General features: G+C 35.9%; 2 protein-coding genes across 2 annotated transcripts in view; both read left to right on the top strand.

Moving 5' to 3' along the window:
* LOC115976922 (nuclear pore complex protein NUP214-like) overlaps positions 1–21,618 on the top strand; it is a 40,407-nt gene extending 18,789 nt beyond the window's left edge. Inside the window, exons 16-17 of the mRNA XM_031098487.1 lie at positions 605–1,023; positions 20,760–21,618. Of these exons, the coding sequence (XP_030954347.1) occupies positions 605–1,023; positions 20,760–21,516 (1,176 nt within the window). The 3' untranslated portion in view covers positions 21,517–21,618. The remainder of the gene's footprint in view (positions 1–604; positions 1,024–20,759) is intronic.
* On the top strand, positions 16,791–20,093 carry LOC115976926. The gene is made up of 5 exons (XM_031098501.1): positions 16,791–16,942; positions 17,060–17,253; positions 18,538–18,856; positions 19,470–19,676; positions 19,772–20,093. The coding sequence occupies exons 1-5, from the start codon at positions 16,877–16,879 to the stop codon at positions 19,994–19,996; spliced, it is 1,011 nt and encodes a 336-aa protein (XP_030954361.1). The 5' UTR covers positions 16,791–16,876; the 3' UTR covers positions 19,997–20,093.
* Positions 21,619–23,104: the final 1,486 nt, after the last annotated feature.

Here is a 23,104-nt window from a genome sequence, read left to right on the forward strand (position 1 = left end):
TGTTACAATGAATCATAACATGTGTATATATAGTAGACTAAACCCTAGACTAATAGACTTCTAGTACAAGTAGGAGACTTGACTTGCACACAAAGTAGAATTAGGCTTGGGCCTATGCTAATGGGCTAATATATCTCTAACACCCCCTCTCAAACTCAAGATGGAAGCTCGATGAAATCTTGAGATTTGATAAGGTTGGGAAGATCCCTTGAATGAAGTTTGGCTCTGTGACGGTAGTTTGAGGAAGGCAATGGTCTTGCAGTGTTGATGCGACTTCAAACGGTGGCTTGACTATACCGGAGAGTTTTGATGGCAGTAGTAGGAAGCCAAAGAAGATGAACGCAGCGAAAAAAAACACCGAAGAAGACAAAGATTGCTCTTAAAAATACCGCAAGGACAGAAAACCATGGCCACAAAAAGGTGGCTCTGATACCATGATAGAAATACTGAATGATTGTATTGTATTTATCATAAGAGAATATACATCAGAGCCTTATATAGGAGGCGTAAGTGTGCGGTACAAGTAAAGTGTAGTACAAGTACCAGTGTGCTATACAAGTAACCTAATTGGGCCTAAAGCCCATAACATAATATACATTAACACCCTAAAACAGAGCTTCAACATCCTATGGCCAAATCTAGTTTGAAAACAGACAAGGATGCTAGTAAACAAGTATCATCTCTGCAGTCTGAGCCTCCCAAAGGTGAAATTAAATCGAAGCTTGAACCTTCAGTAACAACTGACCCTACAATTGAAATTTCAACTAGTCTGACATCTGGAAGCCAGCCCAGTTTCGGTAACATGGCAAACCCTGCACCTAATGTGACATTGAATGCTCAACCAGCACAGCCATCTACTGCACGTGTTCTATTCCCAACTTCTGGAAGCACAACTGGAGAAAAGAATGAAAGTTTGGATGTTGCAGAAACAGAAGAGGATGAGATGGAGGAGGAGGCTCCTGAGACAAGTAACACAGCAGAACTTAGTTTGGGAAGCCTTGGTGCATTTGGTATTGGCTCAACCCCTACTGCAACTGCTCCAAAATCAAATCCATTTGGTAATGCAGCATCAAGTCCGATGAGCTCAGCATTTGACATGACGGTTCCTAGTGGACAGCTGTTTCGTCCTGCATCTTTTAGCTTCCAGTCTCTCCAGTCTTCACAACCATCTCAACCAACAAATTCGAGTGCATTCTCTGGTGGTTTCAGTACTGGAACAACAGCTCAAGCTCCAACTCAAACTGGGTTTGGCCATCCAGCACAGATTGGATCAGGACAGCAAGCACTGGGATTCGTTCTTGGGTCTTTTGGACAATCAAGACAGATTGATGCCGGTCTACCAGGTACAGGTTTTGGATCTCCCACTGGTTTTGGTGGTGGTGGCTTCACTGGCACTAGTTCCCCTGGTGGGTTTTCAAGTGCTGAAACTGGTTGTGGCTTTGCTGGTATATCATCTACCGGTGGTGGGTTTGCCGGTGTGGCTTCAGGGGTTGCTGGATTTGCAAGTGTAGCTTCAGCTGGTGGGTCTGGGGGATTTTCTGGTGGTGGATTTGCCGGTGCTCCCGCAGCTGGTGGTGGATTTGCCGATGCTCCCTCAGCTGGTGATGGATTTGGGGCTTTCAACAGCCAACAAGGAAGTGGTTTTTCTGCTTTCAGTGGATGCACAGGAGGAACTGGAAAACCTACCTAGCTCTTCACACAGATTAGAAAATAGTTTTATTGGGTTATGGCTAAAAACTCATAGGAAGCTTAATTTGATCACAAAAGTCTCATTCCAATGAAGACAGTTACTTGACAACCACCTAAAATTGGTAAATGATAGATTCATTGGGTCATTGGCTGTTCATCTTATCATGATATGTGTCATAAGATTCCGAGTCATGTACATTGATATAAACTTCAAATAGGTTAAAAGTTTTTTGTTTTTTTATTATTTTTAAGCACAAGTGTAGTAGCAAGTAGCAAGTCAAACTACTTTAGCTGCTCCGAAGTGTGATTGGTGGTTGTTCCCCTTTTCTCCTTGCATGACAGTACCTGTACCAAAGGAGACCATGCAAAGTCTGGTGATGAGCCATGTTGTTTGGTAGGATCAGTAGTAAGTTCAGTTCAGTGTACACTTCTCTAGTGTTTCTAATTGATGAACGACCAAAACATGCATAGTTGAAACGTGAGCCCGTCTGAATGGGAACAGATCAAGTCATTTATTCATCAAAGTTGTCTCTATATATATATATATATATATATATATATAATTGTTTTGCCATTGTAAGTTTGTAACAGTTATTTAGTTAATTGGATTTGGTACGTAAAGAATGAAACCGTAAGAGCATTCACATTAGTTTTTCTAAATTTTTTGTCTATTTTACACGAAAAAACCTATTTTTTCTATTTTACACATCCACTTTTACAAACCACCCATATTAGTTTATCTATTCTACACATTTATTTATTAAAATATTCATTATTTTACTAATTTTTATTATTCACTCCCTCACTGTCCCTCTTTCTCACAAACTCACAGCCACCATCACCACCCAGCCACCGTCACCACCATCATCAGTAACCAAACAAAAAACAGATATCAACCCACATGAAAAATCATCAAAAACCAAAGAAAAATCCAATCATCCCTCTTTCTCACAAACTCACAACCACCATCACCACCCAACCACCGTCACCACCATCATCAGAAACCAAACAAAAAACAGATATCAACCCACATGAAAGATCATCAGAAACCAAAGAAAAATCTGATCAACCCACATACCGATCAACCCACACGAAAAATCATCAGAAACCAAAGAAAAATCAGATCAACCCATACATACCGATCAACCCACACGAAAAATCAGATTCAACATTAGATCAACCAACACCGATCAACCCACACAAAGAAAAATCAACGCTGATCAAAACGCCATCGTCTCCATGCCTCCACGCCTCCACGCCTCCATGCCTCCACACATACCCAGATCAACCCACAACGCAAATCAACCCAGACCAAGCAAACCCACACAAACCAAGACCAACCCACACCATAAACTCAGATTAAACCATCGTCGAGACCTCCCCACGTCGCCGCCATCGATCATCGATCCAAACCCACACCGCCACCATCGAGACCACGCCACACGCCACGTTGTGACCCACAGCGCCGATCTCGCCACGCTGTGAACTCCAGTGGCATGCTTTGAACGAGAGAGAGATGTGAGAGAGGGAGAGAGAACTAAGGATGAAAGGATTGGGTGGGTTTTTTGTGAGAGAAAGAGAGAGCGCAAAGAGGGAGGTGAGAGAGCGCAGAGAGGGAGGTGAGAGACAGTGGAAAGGAGAGAGAAAAAACTTTAAAAAACTAAATACACGGCCTACAGTGCCCGTGTAAATTTACACAGGTACTGTAGCTCGTTTAAAAATTTAGACGATTTTACACAATTTTAAACGGACTGATATGGGGTGTTTTTGGGTTCAAAATGTGTAAAAGTAGCCAAAATGTGTAAAATACACATTTATACACAATTATGCAAGAGCTGGTGTGAATGCTCTAATAGTAGCTGATATATAACGTATTTAAGGTGCTCATCAAATAGCAAAGGCTTGTGGGCCCCCTAGCCCTAATTTGAGTTCACTAAATGCAGCTCATATGTGCCCCGATGTGGAATGCGTATGAAGCATGAACCTACGCTTGCACAGAGTCGGGAGTTTCGAGAGTATTTGTTAATGTGGGGTGGGTTTCGTGGGGGAGCCATGCAGGTGCTAAACTTCAAACCCAGGACAAAAGCTTTTTAAGCCGGGGAAAAATTGCCTTTCACCTTTATTTTGTAAAAAATCTTGTATAATGTTCCTGTTTTGAAACTATTAAATATCGTGTCCCTGTTTTTAAAATTTGATTTTAACAAAATCAAGTTCGGTATAAAACTCGATATCCTCAAAATCAAGTTATGTGTAAATTTTTAATTGAAACACGACTTTAGAATAGTCGAGTTTCACTTAAATTTTTAAAAAAAAAATTAAGTTGCAAAATATGTATAAAATTTGACATTGCTAATGTCGAGTTCCACCTGTTACTCGATTTTTTTTTAAATCGAGTTTTAAAACATGGACACGGTGTTAATAGTTTCAAAACATGGACATTGTGCTAGATTTTTTACAAAATAAGAGCAAAAGCCCATTTTCCTCTTTTAAGCAACTTCTCTACAAAATTCAATCCAAAATTATTTCCTAAACTATCCCAAGCATTAAGCAATTGACAATGCACATGTGGCTAACAAAATTGAGAAGCTGCAAAGGGATTTTTTGTGGGGTGATTCCAAGACTCATTTGTTGGGATAGGATAAGGCCTGTATGCCTATTGCCAATGGAAGTTTAGGAATTAGGAAACTAACCACTTTCAATAAAGCCCAACTAGGAAAGTGGCTTTGGCGTTTTGGGGTCAAGGCGACTCAATTTTGGAGGAGGGTGGTAGCTTTGAAATTTGGGAAAGAATTTAAGGGGGGGGGGGTGTGGACCTCCAAGCTGGGAAGGGGTGTTCATGGGTGAGGTTTGTAGAGAAGTATCTGGATGGGTTGGTTGGGAAGTTTTTAGCAAAAACACCTAGTTTAAGGTTGGAGTAGGGAATAGTGTGAAATTTTGGACATATCGATGGTGTAGGGATCTTTCTCTCCATTTGGCTTTTCCCATCTTGTACAATATTGCTACTAATAGAGCGGCTTCTATAGACTCATCTTTGTTATGCCAATGAGCGGGGGATAGGAGAACTTGGGATGTTCATTTCATTCGGGGTCCTAATGATTAGGAGGCAGATGTGGTGGATGATTTCTTTCAATTCTTGGCATCCAATTTAACTTCATCGATTAATGGTGATTGTATGAGATGGAAGTTGATGAAGAATGGAGATTTTAATATCCGTTCTTTTTATCATAAGTTACGTGGTTCTTCTTCAGCTGTTTTTCCATGGAAAGGTATTTGGAAAGTTAAGGCACCCCGACATGTCTCTTTCTTTGTTTGGATAGCCACATGGGATTGGATTCTCACGAGCGATAACTTATGGGTTAGGGGTTTCGATTTCGTTGACTGGTGCATTATTTGTTGTTGTGAGGAGACAATGGATCATTTGTTGTTATACTGTGGAAAGGCTTATCGGTTGTGGAGCTTTGTCTTTAGAACTTTTTGGGATTTCGTGGGTTCCCCCATGTTCGATGGCAGATTTTCTTATTGGTTGGTGGAATTGGTTGGGGAAGCACTCATCTAACATTTGGAATTTAGTTCTGTTGTGTTTGATGCAGTGTATTTAGAGGGAACGCAATCGCCAGACTTTTGAGGATTTAAATAGATCCGATGGCCAGCTGCTTGCTCTCTTTTCTGATTCCCTTTTTAATTGGTTTAGGGCTTGAGGACTCACATCTTGTGATTATCTCCCTTTGTTCCTTAGCTCTATCTTTCTTTGTAATTCGTTCTTCTTTTATGTTTTTGCTCTTCTAATGCAGGAGCATAACCAAAAGTTATTTCAATTTTTCATTTTAGATTTTCAGTGGATAATTTCAAATTGTAATGTAGTTATTTGTTTAGTTTGGATTGGTATTTAAGTTTGGTTAGGATTAGTTGTTCATCATTATCCTTTGTTTAGGATTATTGGATTAGTATTTGAAATTGTTTAGGATTATCAGATTAGTATTTGAAATTGTTTAGGATTTGTTTAGGAGAGTTTAACCTTATCATTGTGATTCCTGGAAACTGCATGTAAAGCTCTAGATGATTTCTTTTGTGGGACAAACTATTATTATTATTATTGAGATTATTTGCAGAGATTGCATAGTATTTGTTTGGTGATGATCAGGACTAATCTAGGTGGGAAGCCTAGGTCGTCTTGCATCATCTTCTCTCTTTTTTTGTACTTTTTGATTTGCTTTGTGCTTCTCTGCATATAACAGTTTTTGAATATACATCTTTCTTACTTATCAAAAAAAAAGAGGTGGGAAGGGTTCTATCGTATTAAGCACATGCAAACCAATCACCCCCTTAGACAAATTAATGAATTTGACTCCATTTCCCATGAGTCTTAACATCATCTTCCCTTTTAAGATTTCAAAGTTTCGCGAATTGCACTGTTCCTTGACACGGATCACAAGTCAGCAGCCATTATAATCTCAAAGAAGTATTCAGTTGATGCCTGCCAACTGCATACTCTAGCTGGAATCAACATCATATGAATGATTATACTAGGAGAGGAAGAGGGATAGTAACAAATTATCAAGCAAAATTATCAGCTGGTGTTTGTGATTAACAATATAAATTAACCAAAAATTATAACAAACTAAGCCAACTGAAACCAAAATCGATTTTACTTGCAAAATTATGAAGGTCGGAAAATGAAAGTCCCAACTTCCTCCTTTATTGCACATCTCCTTTCCTTTTGCATTATAGGGGTTGAATGAAGAAGGGGGGAAAAAGGAAGGGGGGGGGGGGGTCATCAAGATATCTTATTAATCATAAAGGAACCCCCAAATCAAAAGTCTTCATTATCCATTTGTTTAGCGCAGTCCTCTACCACTTTAGATGTGCTGTCATGAAGCAACCTGGTTTTGAAAGGGGGTTCATTATGACAACTAATCATGATGTAATTTAAATGTGCAAAAGCATTAGGAGAAAAATGATAGCATATATGAGGACAATGTTTAACTTGCCTCTGCTCGAAGTTTCAAAGCCTCCCTATCAGGGATTTCTCGCAGCCCATCCATCAAATCTAAAACAAAATGTAATAACAAAATAAGTACACCGTGCAGGATACAAGGAGCTCAAGAAATAAAAAGATTAAAGACGAGAAGTTTTCTATTAGGTTTAACTTGAGGGTGAGGCCTAATTTGAATATTCCATGTTTCTTGGAAATAGGCAGCCACTGCTTTGGAACCTTCCACTTTCTAAAGTTCCAAGCATCGTCTTTAATTTTAAGAAGTTTTCCTATTAGCTATAGTTATGGCCCATGGGTCCTATCATGAGTTCACTTATTGCTTTCTTTCTTTCTCTCTTATTTTGTCTAGTTATGAGACACAACTAGACCAAAACCGTGCCATTAACAACACCAATCAATTCGTAAAAGAAAATGCAAAAGTTACTACATATTTTACTACAAAATGATTACAAACTAACGTGGCAATGAATGTGATTGGTAGACTTCAACATAATAAATTAATATTAGAGTTTCAGTTTATTTTATTTTATTTTATACTAGCCGCAAACCTACGCGTTGCGCGTGATAATTATTTTTATGGTGATTTTATTAAATTTTTTTTAACAATTTAAACTAATCTAAGAATGAGTAATGTATTTCGTAATTATATTTTTATTTATTATAGGAACAATCATAAATGTAATATAGGAACAATCCAAAACACAAAAAAAATGTAAACTAAAAAAAAATTAATAAAACTTAACAATGATTAATTGAACCAATATTAGGATAAAATTTTATTTTTGGTAATCTATTAAGGTTATTTTCTCTGCAGAAATTATAATTTCGGCCACCCAAAACATATTATCAAATAAACAATTATTAGCAAAATCTAAGAATTAAATTTCTATACATGCATTGTTATAAAACAATAATAATAAAAATAAAATTGCAAAAATTAAAATTTTTCACCTATCCGATTATTTTCGTTTGGCTAACCTTTGCTTTTCTTTAAATAAATGGCATTATAGAGTACTTCTAATACAACTATTAAGAGTACTTTGTCCACCACAAAGGATTAGAAAATAAACAAAAATTAATAAAGTCTCATAGTTTAACATCTAAATTGAGCACTATAAAAAATTATGCTATGTAATAAAATAAATACCAAATTATCCAAATCATGCTATATAATAGAATAATATTATATTTTTATATGCTATATTTAATTCTTTAGAACGCAATAGGATAAAATTTAACAACCAAAGAGAATAAATAAAATAAAATAAAAAATAAAAAACAACAACAACAAAAACAATTTAAAAAACAAAACTAAATCACAATTTAAAAAACAAAACTAAATCGCATTAACCCAAAATAGAGTTTTAAAGAATATAAAAAAATTTCAACTTAAAGTAGAGATGCAAAAAAAAAAAAAAAAACAACAAAAAAAATTTAGAGAGAGAGAGAGAGGGAACCTTTTTTTTTTTTTTGTGAGGGAAAACTATACATAGAATAGAAGAGATAGTGACAAATTTATAGTAAGAGGATGTGAATAAGAAGAGACAAAAATAAAGGAAGATGAAGGAAAAGAGGAAGAATGATATTAATGTAGAGGATAGTGGGGAGATGAAAAGGTAAGGAAGGGAGAAAGATTGAAGAAGTAGTGGGGAGATGAAATGGTAAGGGAGAAAGAAAGGTTGGAGAAGTGTAAATGTTAAAAACAATTATAAGAAAATTGGTTGATAAAAAAAACCCTAAAGCTTGAAAGGCTTCAAAGTTTTTTTTTTTTTTTTTTTCCCCTTCTTTTAAGCTGAAAAGGCTCACACAAAACTCTAAAACTGAACTGAAAATGATTTGAGTTGGGCTTGATAGTGGAACTAAATAAATAAGAGGTGGGCTAGATTAAATATACAGATTTATTATTGCGTGATAGTGGAAGTAAATAAATAAGTAGTGAGCTGGATTTATTATAGGGTGATAGTGAAAGTAAATAAATAAGTAATGGACTATATTTATAGGCCTAAAAATTGTAAAAACCATTTTAAAATTGTAGGAAAAATTATATTTTAAAAAAGAAAAGAAAAAAAAGAATGACGTGGTAGTTGATGTGGCGCAATGTGAGAGCAGCAGCATTAAACGCTACGCTAAGCTTCAGCTTTTAGTAATATATAGATTTTGTGTGATTGGAGACACATTAGTTTGTAAGAGTTATGTAATAGAATTTGTAATATCCCTAACATCACTCATCCACAAAATCCCATTAGCAAAACCTAACTCAACGTTCCACCACTTGAAAACCCAAAAGCTCCAAAGTTTTTAGTGTTGATCTTGGAATGTTGTTCACAGTTCTCACCACAGCCACCAGGACTTGCTTCCATACTTTTTTTGAACCCTAAGCCATAGCCGTTTTGTTACACCATTAAAAGCACAAACCCCTTATATTTCTTTCTTAACCTTTTCCCGCCATTTTCCTCTCTAGCCAGTAACCCTACATAAAGCATCCTAATTTACAGCTGCCTGAAAATTCCTGCACCCTCCAATTTGACTTTTGAAATTATCCCAATTCGAGAACTTTTTAATCCTTAACCTTGTAATGGACAAATCCGAAAATCTAAAGCCACTATTAGCCAACCTATATTGAGCACAGCAAAAATTGAACTCCAAATAATAAGTCATCCTACATCAGGTGCTTCAACTAGTGCATTAAATATAAAACAAGTGAACATTATACACCACATATTCCCAACATCAAGACCACCTCCCCCCCCCCCTTCTCTCTCTCTCTCTAAAGAATAGAAAAGGACAAATAAAATCACCTAGAAAGAAAGGGAAAAGAGGAACATGTTAAAAATTGGTGATGAACCACTTTGCTTTCCTTTTTTCATCATCTCACTCACTACCTAGCTGGAGAAGATCACACAATAAATAAAAATCACTATCAAACAGCAATGTACTTGAACAAAATTTTTAGTTTTTTATTTTTATCTTTTCTTTCCAAGAGTTTTAAACATCTAAAAGTGGAAACTTACAAAGGTCACAATAAGAAAACAGAACCTCTTCTGTCTTATGGGAATTTATTCTATATTTCCCACTTTCCAACCATATATAAATCCTTCTTTTTAGTAACTAAGAACATGATATGGTGAAACCAGAAAGTTTTTTTAATATGTAAGTCACACAAGCACTCTCACCCTTCACCCATTCTTATTGGCGCAAGACACAAGCCTTATATTGGATTACGATATGAATTTCGATGTAGGATCTTTAGGAATTCAACACTAAATTATATTTCTTGATGAGATCTTGAAGGATTCTTGAATATTAGATGTTTAAGGGTTTAGGTAGATTTAGGTTGTAAAAAGATTGGATCTTGAATGTGTTTGATGACTATTTGGTAAAAACAGTGAATAGAGTGAAAAATGAGTTTAGATAGGAGAAGGCAATCACACCTTCAAAACTTAAATAAGATGTTGGATTTTTATAAAAATCAATCTCACTATTTCTTCCTTTTATTGAATACATAAAGACTTTTTTATTGTCATTGTTACAACTGGAGAGGTTAGGACTCCTAAGTAACTTTTCCCTTGAAAGACAAGTACTCCCAATAATAAAGAAGCATAATTAAGAACTTCTAAATTAAATTGAAAAAGAACTTATAACATAAAATAGGATTCATGGACTTTTGGTAAAGCCAAGGACAGCTGAGTCTAGAAATTCTAGAATCTACCAATTTGTCCTTATTCTAGTAAAGTAAGTTAAATCTAATCAAGAAACTTTCTAAAATAAAGAAACTATTTTTTTGAGAAAGTAATATAAAGAAACTTAATAGTTAAGACTCAATAAAAACTAAAGTAGTCTAGTAAAGGTGCCAAGAAAACCCCACATCAAAACTAGACCACAATTCTCGAATCTTTTGATATTTAATCTTATTTTTCCTTTAACTTTTTACTGTTTGCATCACTTATGAGAGAAGATTCATTATATGTTTGGATAGCGGCAAGCGTCCCACGTTTTGCGCGTCTAGAGTTTTTTAGTAGGTCTCATGCACTGTTCACAGGAGCTGCAAGTATTTTTTTTTTTTTAGAAAAACAACTTTAAAACTAGGTCTCACGGTACTATTCACACATTTAAAAATTATTTTGCTACAATATTTTTAGTTTTCAGTTTTTAATTTTTAGTAATAAGCGGTATCCAAATAGATCCTCAGTGTCATTTGAGCTAAATCTCATTGGTAAAAGTTTATCAAAAGCAAACCTTGAATACGCTACAGACCAGACCACAGCACAAATTAAAGCCAAGCTAAAGAAGAATGCCCGATGATGGTCCTTATCACCTCATTAACCAAAAAAGAAAGAAAGTCAAGAATGCAGACCTGCAGCTTGAGTTTCAACCTTGTAGACTGATTTCACAAGGCGTTGAATTTGACTTCCAGCATCCCTACACATATTACTTGGTGTCATTAGATGCAATAGAAACAAAAATAGCCGTGATCTTATTTAAGGGTACTTGAATCACTTCTACTTGAGCTCAATATGGCCTTACTTCATATCCTTTTCAGCAAGTAATGCCCTTTCAAGCAATTTTTTGCTCTCCTTCTTCATTAGATCAACTGAAATGTTAAACTTCTTTACATTCTTCTCTGCTTTAACAAACTGTGCCTGCATATGTATTCATAGCCCACCAATTAGTTAACCATAGACATATTTTAGTTAATGGTTGTATAGTTATCTATATTAATATTGAAATACATGAAGCCTAGGACCAGGGTTCTGAGTACTAAACTAAGTTGCAATTGCAGATTATGTGGGGAGATACTAAAACAGTTATCTATAGTATTCATAGGCGAAGGAAGCATCTATTTGAATTTAACTGAAAGATACCTTAAGGATCAATTTAGTGTGCGCTTGGATTGGAATGGAAAATTAAAATTATTTTATTATTCAGCTTATTTTTGTTATTATTTATAAGCCCTATTGTACTTTTTGGTATTATTCATGAGTCATGCTATACTATTTCGACTAATTTTTATCTACAGTACTTTCAACAATAGTTTTTAGTTTCAGCAAAATAAGCGGTATCCAAATACATCCTTAGACCAGATTTACAAGGCAACAGTAGTATATGCAACTAATCTAAAAGTACATGATAAAATTTATCTATCCTTAAAAAAAAAAAAATAAAAATAAAAAAAAAAAAAATGGAAATTGTCTAGACTGATCAAGAGTTCATTATTCAAAAAGACATGCAAGGAACCAGACCTCACCTGAATAATGCACTTACACACATGTACATAGGAGGTTCAACAATCCAACAATCAACAAACTAACAATACAGCTGATTACATTTTAGCTTAAAGTCTCTGAACTTCATAAAGTACAAATATAAAAAGAGAGTGAATTGTGAAAGTGAAAAATGGGTAAAGAGGAAAGTAAGTCAGTGAAGTGACCTGTAAAGTGTGGAGACGAGTGGAAGAGTTCTGTTGACAAAACTTTGCCTATTCTCTAAATCTTTCTAATTCAACTTTCAGTTAAAAATAAACACCCCCACCCCCCCCCCCCCCCCCCAAAAAAAAAGAAAAAAGCAGAGGCATATATATATATTGCTAATTGGGCTTGGTATTTCTTCTTGTTCTTGTTCTTGCACCTCCCGCCAAAACCAACACTTTTCAATTGCGTTTTTTCTCAAACACTCTGTTTGCATATGATACCTTTCCTACACGATTACAACAGGCTTCAATCCTTCACCGTCATCCTCATCTACATTCAGGTTTCATTTTCTTGGTATCCAAACACTTTTTTTTTTTTTTTACAGTTTCTTTTGTTGATTAATTGGATATTTTGATTTTTGATAATGTAAAAATAAAAAATAAAAAATAAAAAGGAAAGGGGGGGGGGGGTCATCAAGATATCTTATAATCACAAAGCAACCCCCAAATCAAAGTCTTCATTATCCATTTGTTTAGCGCAGTCCTCTTCCACTTCATATGTGTTGTCCTGAAGCAACCTGGTTTTGAAGGGGGGTTCATTATGACAACTAATCATGATGTAATTTAAATGTGCAAAAGCATTAGGAGAAAAATGATAGCATATATGAGGACAATGTTTAACTTGCCTCTGCTCAAAGTTTCAAAGCCTCCCTACTAGGGATTTCTCACAGCCCATCCATCAAATCTAAAACAAAATGTAATAACAAAATAAGTACACCGTGCTAGATACAAGGAGCTCTAGAAATAAAAAGATTAAAGACAAGAAGTTTTCTATTAGGTTTAACTTAAGGGTGAGACCTAATTTGAATATTCCATGTTTCTTGGAAATAGGCAGCCACTGCTTTGGAACCTTTCACTTTCTTAAGTTCCAAGCATCGTCTTTAATTTTAAGAAGTTTTACTATCAACTATAGTTATGGCCCATGGGTCCTATCATGAGTTCACTTATTGCTTTCTTTCTTTCTCTCTTATTTTCTTTAGTTATGAGACACAACTAGACCAAAACAGTGCCATTAATAACACCAATCTATCCGTAAAAGAAAATGCAAAAGTTTCTACACATTTTACTCCAAAATGTTTACAAACTAACGTGGTAATGAATGTGATTGGTAGACTTCGACATAATAAATGAACGTTAGAGTTTCAGTTTGTTTTATTTTATTTTATATTTTGTGTGATTGGTGAACATTAGTTTGTAAGAGTTATGTAGTAGAATTTGTAGTATCCCTAGCATCACTCATCCTCAAAATCCTATTAGCAAAACCTAACTCAACGTTCCACCACTTGAAAACCCAAAAGCTCCTAAGCTTTCAGTGTTGATCTTGGAATGTTGTTCACAGTTCTCACCACAGCCACCAAGACTTGCTTCCATGCTTTTTTTGAACCCTAAGCCATAGCCGTTTTGTTACACCATTAAGAGCACAAACCCCTTATATTTCTTTCTTAACCTTTTCCCGCCATTTTCCTCTCTAGCCAGTAACCCTACATAAAGCATCCTAATTTGTAGCTGCCTGAAAATTCATGCACCCTCCAATTTGACTTTTGAAATTATTCCAATTCGAGAACTTTTTAATCCTTAACCTTGTAATGGAAAAATCGCAAAATCTAAAGCCACTATTAGCCAACCTATATTGAGCACTACAAAAACTGAACTCCAAATAATAAGCCATGCTACATCCAGCTGCTTCATCTAGTGCATTAAATATAAAACAAGTGAACATTATACACCACATATTCCCAACATCAAGACCACCCCTATCTCTCTCTCTCTCTCTCTCTCTCTCTCTCTCTCTCTAAAGAAATAGAAAAGGACAAACAAAATCACCTAGAAAGAGAGGGAAAAGAGGAACATGTTAAAAATTGGTGATGAACCACTTTGCTTTCCTTTTGCATCATCTCACTCTCTACCTAGTTGGAGAAGATCACACGATAAATAAAAATCACTATCAAACAGTAATGTACTTGAACAAAATTTTTTGGTTTTTATTATTATCTTTTCTTTCCAAGAGTTTTAAACATCTTAAAGTGGAAACTTACGAAGGTCACAATAAGAAAACAGAACCTCTTCTGTCTTATGGGAATTTATTCTGTTATTTCCACTTTCCAACCATATATAAATCCTTCTTTTCAATAACAAAGAACATGATATGGTGAAACCAAAAAGTTTTTTTAATAGGAAGTCACACAAGCACCCTTACCATTCACAGAAGCCTTATATTGTATTACGATACGAATTTCGATGTAGGATCTTTAGGAATTCAACACTAAATTATATTTCTTGATGAGATCTTGAAGGATTCTTGAATATTAGATGTTTAAGGGTTTAGGTAGATTTAGGTTATAAAAAGATTGGATCTTGAATGTGTTTGATGACTATTTGGTAAAAACGGTGAATAGAGTGAAAAATGAGTTTTGATAGGAGAAGGCAATCACACCCTCAAAACTTAAATAAGGTGTTGGATTTTTATAAAAATCAATCTCACTATTTCTTCCTTTTATTGAATACATAAAAACTTGTTTATTGTCATTGTTACACCTAGAGAGGTTAGGACTCCTAAATAACTTTTCCCTTGAAAGACAAGTACTCCCAATTATAAAGAAGCGTAATTAAGAACTTCTAAATTAAATTGAAAAAGAACTTATAACATAAAATAAGATTCATGGACTTTTGGTAAAGAACCAATTTGTCCTTATTCTAGTAAAGTAAATTACTGATCAAGAAATTTTCTAAAATAAAGAAACTTTTTTTTTTAGAAAGTAAAATAAAGAAACTTAATAGTTAAGACTCAATAAAAACTAAAGTAGACTATTAAAGGTGCCAAGAAAACCCCACATCAAAACTAGACCACAATTCTTGAATCTTTTGATATTTAATCTTATTTTTCCTTTAACTTTTTACCATTTGCATCACTTATGAGAGAAGATTTAGTGTATATTTGGATAGCAGCAAGCATTCCAAGTTTTGCGCGTCCAATGTATTTTAGTGGGTGCCGTGCATTGTTCACGGGACCCGCAAGTATTTTTTTTTTTTTTCAAAAAGATAACTTTAAAACTGGATCTCACAGTATTATTTACACATTTAAAAATTATTTTGTTAAAGTGTTTACAGTTTTCAGCAATAAACAGAATCTAAACAGACCCTCAATGTCATTTGAGCTAAATCTCATTGGTAAAAGTTTATCAAAAAGCAAACCTTGAATAGGCTACAGGCCAGACCACAGCACAAATTATAGCCAAGCTAAAGAAGAATGCCCGATGATAGTCGTTACCACCTCATTAACCAAAAAAGAAAGAAAGAAAGTCAAGAATGCAGACCTGCAGCTTGAGTTTCAACCTTGTAGACTGATTTCACAAGGCGTTGAATTTGACTTCCAGCATCCCTACACATATTACTTGGTGTCATCAGATGCAATAGAAACAAAAATAGCCGTGGTCTTATTTAAGGGTACTTAGATCACTTCTACTTGAGCTCAGTATGGCCTTACTTCATATCCTTTTCAGCAAGTTCTGCCCTTTCAAGCAATTTCTTGCTCTCCTTCTTCGTTAGATCAACTGAAATGTTAAACTCCTTTACATTCTTCTCCGCTTTAACAAACTGTGCCTGCATATGTATCCATAGCCCACCAATTAGTTAACCATAGACATATTTTAGTTAATGGTCATATAGTTATCTATATTAATATTGAAATACATGAAGCCTAGGACCAGGGTTCTGAGTACTAAACTAAGTTGCAATTGCAGATTATGTGGGGAGATGCTAAAACAGTTATCTATAGTATTCATAGGCAAAGGAAGCATCTATTTGAATTTAACCGAAAGATACTTTAAGGATCGGTTTAGTGTGTGCTTGGATTGAAATGGAAAATTAAAATTATTTTATTATTCAGCTTATTTTTGTTACTATTTATAGACCCCACTATATTTTTTGGTACTATTTATAATCCTCACTGTACTATTTCGATTAACTTTTACCTTTATCTATAGTATTTTCAACAATAAGTTTTCAGTTTTAACAAAATAAGCGATATCCAAATACACCCTTAGACTAGATTTACGAGACAACAGTAGTATATGCAACTAATTTAAAAGTACATGATAAAAGTTATCTATCCTTAAAAAAAAAAAAAAAAAAATGTTGTCTTGACTGATCAAGAGTTCATTATTTAAAAAGACATGCAAGGAACCAGACATCACCTGAATAATGCACTTACACACATGTACATAGGAGATTCAACAATCCAACAATCAACAAACTAACAATACAGCTGATTACATTCTAGCTTAAAGTCTCTAACTTCATAAAGTACAAATATAAAGAGAGTGAATTGTGAAAGTGAAAAATGGGTAAAGAGGAAAGTAAGTCGGTATCCTCTCTGCCATTAGCAGCAACCACACACAAAAAAAAAAAAAAAAAAAAAAAAAAAAAGGAAAGTAAGTCGGTGAAGTGACCTGTAAAGTGGGGAGACGAGTGGAAGAGTTCTGTTGAAAAACTTTGCCTACACTCTAAATCTTTCTAATTCAACTTTCAGTTAAAAATAAACACCCCCACCACCCCCCCCCCCCCAAAAAAAAAAAAAAACAGAGGCATATATATATATATATATATATAATATAATATATATTGCTAATTGGGCTTGGTATTTCTTCTTCTTCTTGTTCTTGTTCTTGCACCTCCCGCCAAAACCAACACTTTTCGATTGGGTTTTTTCTCAAACACTCTGTTTGCATATGATGACTTTCCTACGCGATTACGACAGGCTTCAATCCTTCGCCGTCATCCTCATCTACATTCAGGTTTCATTTTCTCGGTATCCAAACACTTTTTTTAATTTTTTTTAATTTACGGTTTCTTTTGTTGATTAATTGGATATTTTGATTTTTGATCATGTAAAAAAAAAAAAAAAAACACAGATAGGGTGCACGTTGATTGGATCTCTGGGAGCATTGTACAACGGGGTTTTGCTGATTAATCTGGGGATAGCGTTGTTCGCATTGGTGGCCATAGAGAGTCGCAATCAGAAACTTTCGCGTACCTATGCTGTTCTCCTCTGCTGTGCTCTCCCTCTGGATGTTTCTTGGTTCATCCTATTCACTCACGATATTTGGTCTCTCCTTTTTTTTTTATATTACCCGTTTTCATTACATTTTTCATTCCTGTTTATATACATATTGTTCACTCTTGTAATCTTAGGTGAAAATGGTCAAATAGCCCAAATTATTAGCGTTCTACCATGGTTTGCGAAAGGTTTGCAAAATAATTAGTGATTTACTACTGTTTTGAAACTCGAGTCTGCTGTATAACTCGAATTCCATACAAAATAACTGAGTTTGCTGTGTAACTTGAGCTTGTGAAATTCAAGTTTCAAAATGGTAGTAAATCATTAATTATTTCATAAATAGTAGTAAAACACTAATAATTTCTATCAAAAATAGTATTTATCATACGCATTCAATCTGTGCAATTTCAAGTTTGGTTTCTTTAAAAAGAAGGGGGGGAAATTAATAATTAATAGTACTTGGCACAAAATTAGAGTAGGTTAGCTTAGTCTTTGTTGAGCTTCAACTTTAATTTTTCTCTTTTTGTTAACTGGTGCTCATGTGCAAGAAGGGGCTTCAAAAGGGTCATACTTACATTGCGAAATAGCAAAAAGCAAAAAAAAAATGGAGTTTAGAAAGAAAGTGGCTCAACTCCATTATAAAATAATACCTTAATGGATACACAAGGGCACCCATTAACGTAGCCCTTAATTATTTAGGGACTTAGATACAATTTCTTAGATGTTGTTGTACCTTAGATTCACTAATTGAATTCAACCACATTTTTGTATTGGCCAATATAACTATAGTTTTAGCTTCTCAAAGAACAATTAAATTCAACCATGTAGATGTTTGAATTTAACTGGGAGATAAGGTATAGCACCTAAGACAATTTTCTTTAGTTTTACCCTATTATTTATTATTATATCTATGGAGAAACATCATTTTCGTCATCATCATCATCAAATTGCTCTATTAAACCATCATATATGCCAATGCTTTCAAAAGATAGTCAGTTTATTCATACTTTATTTACAAAATTTTGCATTTGTTTGGACAAGTCTTCTAAGTTGTGTCTCTTACATTAAGCAATCTTTGACATAGTTGTGGCCCCTCAAAAAATTAATATTTGATTTCATTGTGTAAGCATTCACTCATGCAGCAGCACGTGGTTGTTTCTACTGTCTACATCTTCACATGTTGGCACAAAACCTAGTTGCAAAATAATTTTTTTAATCCTTGTAGTCTGTGTTTAAATGTACCATTATGTGTGTGTGACTGTGAGTGTTTGTTACATTTTGATTAAGTGATGGTAATGGCTATACTGATCTCTCAATTTTATGTGTATGCAGGAACATTTCTTCTGAGGATTATGGGATATTCGTTATCTTATCATTAAAACTCGCTCTGGCAATGCAAATCATTGGGTTTACTGTAAGGTTGTCGTCCTCATTGTTATGGATTCAGATTTACAGACTGGGGGTTTCATATGTAGACACTACAGGTTATAGAGAAGCAGATTATGATTTAAGAAATAGTTTTCTGAGTCCTGCAACTCCTGCTGTAGTTAGACAACCCTCAAATTCTGATTACATTTTGGGAGGCTCTATCTCTGATCCTGCTTATTACTCGTCCCTCTTTGAAGGTCAAGAAAATAGATGTTCACATGGGGTAGGGTATTCTTCACTTGCACGTAAACAAATACCTATTTGAGTTTTCTTGGATAACTTTCATGTGTTTGTTTTGGATTTTTTTGGTTAAAATTTTATTTACTCATTGTGTTTGTGCGTACATGCATACTTGTATTTGTATAAATTTTGGATATAGCTAGTGCTTTGAATTTGTATTAGACAATAGAACAGGGTAGAACTATTAAAAAAATTACAGGAAAAGTAAAACAACTAGATTTAAATGCTATTGATTACACAAGTGTATCACTTGACCCATATGAGTACGCATCAAGTTCTTTTAATTAGTTGAGAAGGCCTTTGGGAGAGTGTAATCTTCAGTTTATATATGATTTCGTTAATTTCTATGGGATCTGATAGTGATTTAGTAAACTTATTCTTTACTTGTCAAGCAAAGACTTCAAAATTCATACATCAACCATATAACATGATGGTAGATATATCAACCCTCTCATTTCTCTTAACTTTCCAAAGTTGGGTAAAGTTCAAGTTAATTTTTTGCTTCCCAAGCAGTTATGTGTAAGAAATTTTTTGCTTCTCACCAATTGGTGCTGAACAATCAAACTGACATTTTTTTTCCGATAACCCGCATTCAGAGTTGGGCTAAGTTTGAACCTTCAAAAACAACTGTTAAAAGGATTCCTTTGCAAGAACACCACAATGCAAGCATGGATGGGTCATCCTTTCGAGTGGATCAGCAGCATTTTAACCCTCACATGCTGGATGTTTCAGCAACTGAGCGCCCACTGGTTCACACAACCCCTTCAACCTATTCATCTCAAGACAAAGGTGAGCCAAACAAAGTGAGAACCACAAAGTTCTTCTGACTTACATTTAGAAGCTTAATAAGAAACAGTGGCTGATCATTGCTCTTCTATTTGAATTGTGTATTCTGCAGGCATTCAGGATACATCTACAAAACGAACCTCTAAGAACCCAATTCAATTCACACAGGAGAATGAGCTTCCAGCACCATCAAGTAGTAAAGAAACTACGCTTACTTCCACAATTGGAACTACTAAGGATAAGGCTTCAACTACAAAAGGTTCACTTTTTGAATCTGGAGAAAATAATGACATTCCATTCTCTTCCACATTTGATGTTTCTGCAGTGCCCACCCTGAGTGGAAAATTTCAGTTTAACGTTCCTGCTAGTACAAGTGAGCCTGGTGAAAATGTGCTAGTTTCTTCTACATCTTTGGTACTTTCAGCTCCATCATCTCCAATGATCAAGTCAATGACAGCTCCTCAATCCTCATCAGCTACTCCAACCTTTTTATCTCCAATGCCCCTGAGCAGACCTTTCACCACTTCTAATGCAATTGCAGATGCTAACCTAACAGTGCCAACATCCTCATCATCAGCTTCCCCTTCTTTAATTACCTCTTCCTCTGGTTCCTCTTCTTTGCAGGCTCCTAAAACATCGGTGCCCTTATCTACTCCAATATCCGAGTCTCCTAAGACAGAGCTTCAACCTCCTATGGCCAAATCTAGTTTGAAAACAGATAAGGATGCTAGTAAACAAGTATCATCTCTGCAGTCTGAGCCTCCCAAAGGTGAAATTGAATCTAAGCTTGAACCTTCAGTAACAACTGACCCTACAATTGAAATTTCAACCAGTCTGACATCTGGAAGCCAGCCCAGTTTCAGTAACTTGGCAAACCCTGCATCTAATGTGACATTGAATGCTCAACCAGCACAGCCATCTACTGCACGTGTTCTATTCCCAACACCACTCCCAACTTCTGGGAGCACAACTGGAGAAAAGAATGAAAGTTTGGATGTTGCAGAAGCAGAAGAGGATGAGATGGAGGAGGAGGCTCCTGAGACAAGTAACACAGCAGAACTTAGTTTGGGAAGCCTTGGTGCATTTGGTATTGGCTCAACCCCTACTGCAACTGCTCCAAAATCAAATCCATTTGGTGGTCCATTTGGTAATGCATCATCAAGTCCGATGAGCTCAGCATTTGATATGACGGTTCCTAGTGGACAGCTGTTTCGTCCTGCATCTTTTAGCTTCCAGTCTCCGCAGTCTTCACAACCATCTCAACCAACAAATTCGAGTGCATTCTCTGGTGGTTTCAGTACTGGAACAACAGCTCAAGCTCCAACTCAAACTGCCTTTGGCCAGCCAGCACAGATTGGATCAGGACGGCAAGCACTGGGATCCGTTCTTGGGTCTTTTGGACAGCCAAGACAGATTGGTACCAGTCTACCAGGTACAGGTTTTGGATCTCCCAGTGGTTTTGGTGGTGGTGGCTTCACCGGCACTAGTTCCCCTGGTGGGTTTTCAAGTGCTGCTACTGGTGGTGGCTTTGCTGGTATATCATCTACCGGTGGTGGGTTTGCTGGTGTGGCTTCGGGGGTTGCCGGATTTGCAAGTGTAGCTTCAGCTGGTGGGTCTGGGGGATTTTCTGGTGGTGGGTTTGCTGGTGCTCTCTCAGCTGGTGGTGGATTTTCCGGTGCTCCTGCAGCTGGTGGTGGATTTGCCAGTGCTCCCGCAGCTGGTGGTGGATTTGCCGGTGCTCCCGCAGCTGGTGGTGGATTTGGGGCTTTCAACAGCGAACAAGGAAGTGGTTTTTCTGCTTTCAGAGGATGGAGGACCGGAAAACCTACCGAGCTCTTTACACAGATTAGAAAATAGTTATTTTGGGTTTTGGCTAAAAGCTCATAGGAAGCTTAATTTGATCACAAAAGTACCATTCCAATGAAGGCAGTTACTTGACAACCACCTAGAAGTGGTAAATGATAGATTCACTGGGTCATTGGCTGTTCATCTTATCATGCTATGTGTCATAAGATTCCGAGTCGCGTACATTGATATAAACTTCTAATAGGTTAAAGTTTTTTGTTTTTTTATTATTTTTAAACACAAGTGTAGGAGCAACTAGCAAGTCAAACTACTCTAGCTGCTCCGAAGTGTGTCACTGGCGGTTGTTCCCCTTTTTTCCTTGCATGCCAGTACCGGTCCCTAAGGAGACCATGCATAGACTGGTGATGAGCCATGTTGTACACTTCTCTGGTGTTTCTTATTGATGAACGACCAAAACATGCATAGTTGAAACGTGAGCCCGTCCAAATGGGAGCGCAGATCAAGTCATTCATTGATCAGATTTGCCCATTTTATATATGTGCTTGTTTTGCCATTGTCAAAATTATTTAGCTATTGAGATTTGGTACGTAGAGAATGAGATCGTAATGTAGATAATATAACGTAATTAAGGAGCTCATCAAATAGCAAAGGCTTGTGGCTCCCCTGGCCTTAATTTGGGTCAGCCGAATGCAGCTATAAATGCTCCGATGTATTCTTAAAAAAAAAAAAAAAAAAAAAAAAAAAAAAAAAAAAACACCGATGTGGATTGTGTATGAAGTATGAACCTGCATTTGCGTAGGGCCGGATTGTCGAGAGTCTTTGTTAATGTGGATTGGGTTTCTTGGGGGAGCCATGCAGGTGTTAAACTTCAAACCCAGGACAAAAGCCTTTTTAAGCAGCTTCTCTACAAAATTCAGTCCAGATTCTTTTTTATTCTTAGTTTCCTCAGTTATTTCCTAAACTATCCCAAGCAATCGACTAATCCTACAAGTGCAGTCTCTTGTCTCACACTTTTGAAGAATGAAATAGACAAATTTGATGAATGAATGACTTGATCTGCTCCATTCAAAGAGCTCCAACTAGAGTGGATGTGGATGGCATTAAGAATTTAAGGGTCCGTTTGGTTGGAGGAGTAGAAAAGTGAGAGGATGGAAAAGTGAGAGGATAGAAAAGATTTGATTTTCCCTCATGTGTGTTTGGTTGGAGAGAAAAAATGGAGGATGGAAAATGTAGTTTATATAAATTAACTATCATGTCCTTATTATATAATAGTGGAAAAGTGAGAGAGGTAGATGAGTGTAATAAAGTTGAGGTATTTGTGTAAAATACATTTCTCATCACTTTTCCTTCCTCATTTTCCTCCCAATTTGGGAGGATAAAAAAAATAGACCCAGAGGGAAAACTTTCTCTCCTATTTTCTGTCTCTCCTATTTTCTTTCCTCAACCAAACAGTGAAAAACAGCATTTTCCACACTATTTTCTCTCACTATTTTCTATCCTCCCTTTTTTCACCCCAACCAAACACACCCTAAGATCCTAATTATGAGAAACTATTACGCACTCACGCACAACACCTCCCTCTTACAAAAAAAATGGAAATCTCATGTACAGGAACCATAGATAGAACCACCTTTTATGT

The sequence above is a fragment of the Quercus lobata genome, chromosome 1, assembly GCF_001633185.2.
Source record: "Quercus lobata isolate SW786 chromosome 1, ValleyOak3.0 Primary Assembly, whole genome shotgun sequence".
NCBI lineage: Eukaryota > Viridiplantae > Streptophyta > Magnoliopsida > Fagales > Fagaceae > Quercus > Quercus lobata.